Source organism: Tachysurus fulvidraco, chromosome 2 (assembly GCF_022655615.1).
Source record: "Tachysurus fulvidraco isolate hzauxx_2018 chromosome 2, HZAU_PFXX_2.0, whole genome shotgun sequence".
In the NCBI taxonomy this organism is placed as follows: domain Eukaryota; kingdom Metazoa; phylum Chordata; class Actinopteri; order Siluriformes; family Bagridae; genus Tachysurus; species Tachysurus fulvidraco.
The window spans coordinates 677222-679721 of record NC_062519.1 but is presented as its reverse complement, the minus strand read 5'-3'; the positions used below and the strand labels follow the sequence as shown (position 1 = coordinate 679721).

The 2500-nt window shown below is 46.2% G+C and overlaps 1 protein-coding gene across 6 annotated transcripts in view; it reads left to right on the top strand.

Annotated features, from left to right (window-relative positions):
- LOC125138347 (POC1 centriolar protein homolog A-like) overlaps positions 1 to 2500 on the top strand; it is a 28519-nt gene that overhangs the window by 8717 nt on the left and 17302 nt on the right. For 5 of the 6 annotated variants that reach the window (XR_007140044.1, XR_007140046.1, XR_007140045.1 and 2 more), the window contains exons 8-9: positions 819 to 887; positions 1019 to 1090. The exons of the other annotated variant lie outside the window; for it this stretch is intronic. Coding sequence is in view for 2 of the 5 variants with exons in the window: in XM_047810585.1 (XP_047666541.1) it covers positions 819 to 887; positions 1019 to 1090 (141 nt within the window). In the remaining 3 variants the exon portion in view is untranslated. The remainder of the gene's footprint in view (positions 1 to 818; positions 888 to 1018; positions 1091 to 2500) is intronic. 6 annotated transcript variants of the gene reach the window in all.

Genomic DNA, 2500 nt, shown 5'->3' with positions numbered 1-2500 from the left:
CACTCACACACTCAAACACTACGGACAATTTTCCAGAGATGCCAATCAAACGAATAATAATGGATAAACGAAACGGTGTGTGTAGCAGCAAGTGAACGTACAGTATGTGATTACGCTCAGCAGAATAACACACTCCTGCGTGACGTGAGGTGGAGTGTAACAGAGTTTGTCTTTCCGTACATGATACCGTCGTGTGTGTTAATGTCTGTAAAACACACAGTGAGAAAGTCATTCTGCTCCGCCTGCTCCGAGCCGTGTGTGTGTCTGCTGGTCAGTTATTACAGCGTTAGAACACACTCGTGTCAGGAGTACATGTTCAGTTAGAATACAACAGCGTGTTATAACAAGGTGTCATGTAACGAGGTAACGATCCACCCGATTAAACTGTGCTTTATGATTAACACTCTATAACCATTACTATAGATCAAGGCCAGCTGCCTCAGTCCAGCTGCCTCAGACCTGTGCCTCAGAGCCTCAGACTTCTTTACGTTCAGAGCGTGTGTAGAGTCTAAGACGAGTCTCCGTAGTAAACACGCTCGGCGATCTGACGATCGTAGCGACACGAGTTTTATATTTTCATGATGATTGTTTACGCTTCACTCAGAGCTGACGAGATTATACACTGTTTATTTATTTATTTATTTATTTATCAGGGAAAATGGCCGCGGATTCACTGCTGCTCTTTAGATGTTAAAATAAAAGGAAGTTTAAACGTACGGTTTGTGACGTCACATTTAATAAAAATGTTACTAAGCGAATTATTTCCTGTCTGTAAGGTTTATTTAAAGGTTTATAAAGTTATCGCCGTTTGTTTTCAGGGCTCAGCTTCCTGTGTGTCGTTCTCAAGAACAGGGGATCACTTCGCCTCCGGAGGCTCGGACGAACAAGTCTGTCTATTCATTCCTTCGTTTTAATTCACGTTGTTTCTAATATAGTCATGTGACGTATTTATTATCGTGTGCTGTAGAGTTTCTGTGTGGAGGTGAAAGGGTTAACGCTGCCATGCTGATGTGTACAGGTGCTGGTGTGGAAGACCAACTTCAGCGCTGACGTGATGAAGAGGCAGCGGTCGGATGAAGCTCCCGTACAGGTACACATCAGGTCATACTCACGAAGAATTCATCATCATCATCATCATCACTTTACCTGCGTCAGGCAGAGTGAGTGATGGAGGGATAAAGACGGAGGTGTAGTGTGAGCTGTGTGAAGAGCAGGAAACGCCTGAGCGTGTAGCTCCTTATCTCCGAGTTAGACGTGACGTTCCACACATTCCTGACCTTTTACCTTCTTCCCCTGTCACTGTACTCCTCCACCGTGTCTCATCATGTGACCCGGCGCTTTAGTTCATTAGTGTGTCACGATTAACAGCCCTCGTGGTTCAGGAGTTTGTGGATAAGTTTGAGCATGAACACGATTGCTTTAGAAGGTCATGTGACCGGGTTTGTGTGTTATTTGAAGAAAAGGAAACCATCTGGAGTTTAAAGAAGAGGGAAGCTCGGGTGTCAGAGCCGGTGTAATAAATAATGTGTGTGTCCTGCTCCTGTTCTCCAGAGAGAGGGATTTATTAGTGTGTGTGCTGACCGCCGTGATTCATGCTCTCCTTCAGAGGGAACGACACACTCAATTACACTGCTGTGGGTTCCACACTGTGTGTGTCTGTGTGTGAGTGTGTATGTGTGTGTGTGTGTGTGTCTGACTGTGTGTGTGTGTGTATTTGACTGTGTGTGTGTCTGGGTGTATGTCTGTTTGTGTGTGTGTGTCTGGGTGTGTGTCTGTTTGTGTTTGTGTGTCTGACTGTGTGTTTGTGTGTGTGTCTGGGTGTGTGTCTGTTTGTGTTCGTGTGTGTGTGTCTGTGTGTCTGTGTGTGTCTGTGTGTTCGTGTGTGTGTGTCTGGGTGTATGTCTGTTTGGGTGTGTGTGTCTGTTTGTGTTTGTGTGTCTGACTGTGTGTTTGTGTGTGTCTGGGTGTGTGTGTGTGTGTGTGTCTGAGTGTGTGTCTGTTTGTGTGTCTGGCTGTGTGTGTGTGTCTGTGTGTCTGTTTGTGTTCATGTGTCTGTGTGTGTCTGTGTGTGTCTGTGTGTGTGCGTCTGTGTGTGCGTCTGTGTGTGTGTCTGTGTGTGTGTGTGTCTGTGTGTGTGTGTGTCTGACTGTGTGTGTGTGTCTGGGTGTGTGTGTGTCTGGGTGTGTCTCTGTGTGTGTGTCTGTGTCTCTGTGTCTGTGTCTCTGTGTGTGTGTGTGTCTGTGTGTGTGTGTATGTGTGTGTCTGAGTCTGTGTGCGTCTTTGTCTGTGTGTGTGTGTGTCTGTGTGTGTGTGTGTCTGTGTGTGTGTGTGTGTGTGTCTGTGTGTGTGTCTGTGTGTGTGTTTGTCTGTGTGTGTGTGTCTGTGTGTGTGTTTGTCTGTGTGTTTGTCTGCGTGTGTGTGTGTGTCTGTGTGTCTGTTTGTGTGTGTCTGTGTGTCTGTTTGTGTGTGTGAGTGTGTCTGTGTGTGTGTGTGTGTCTCT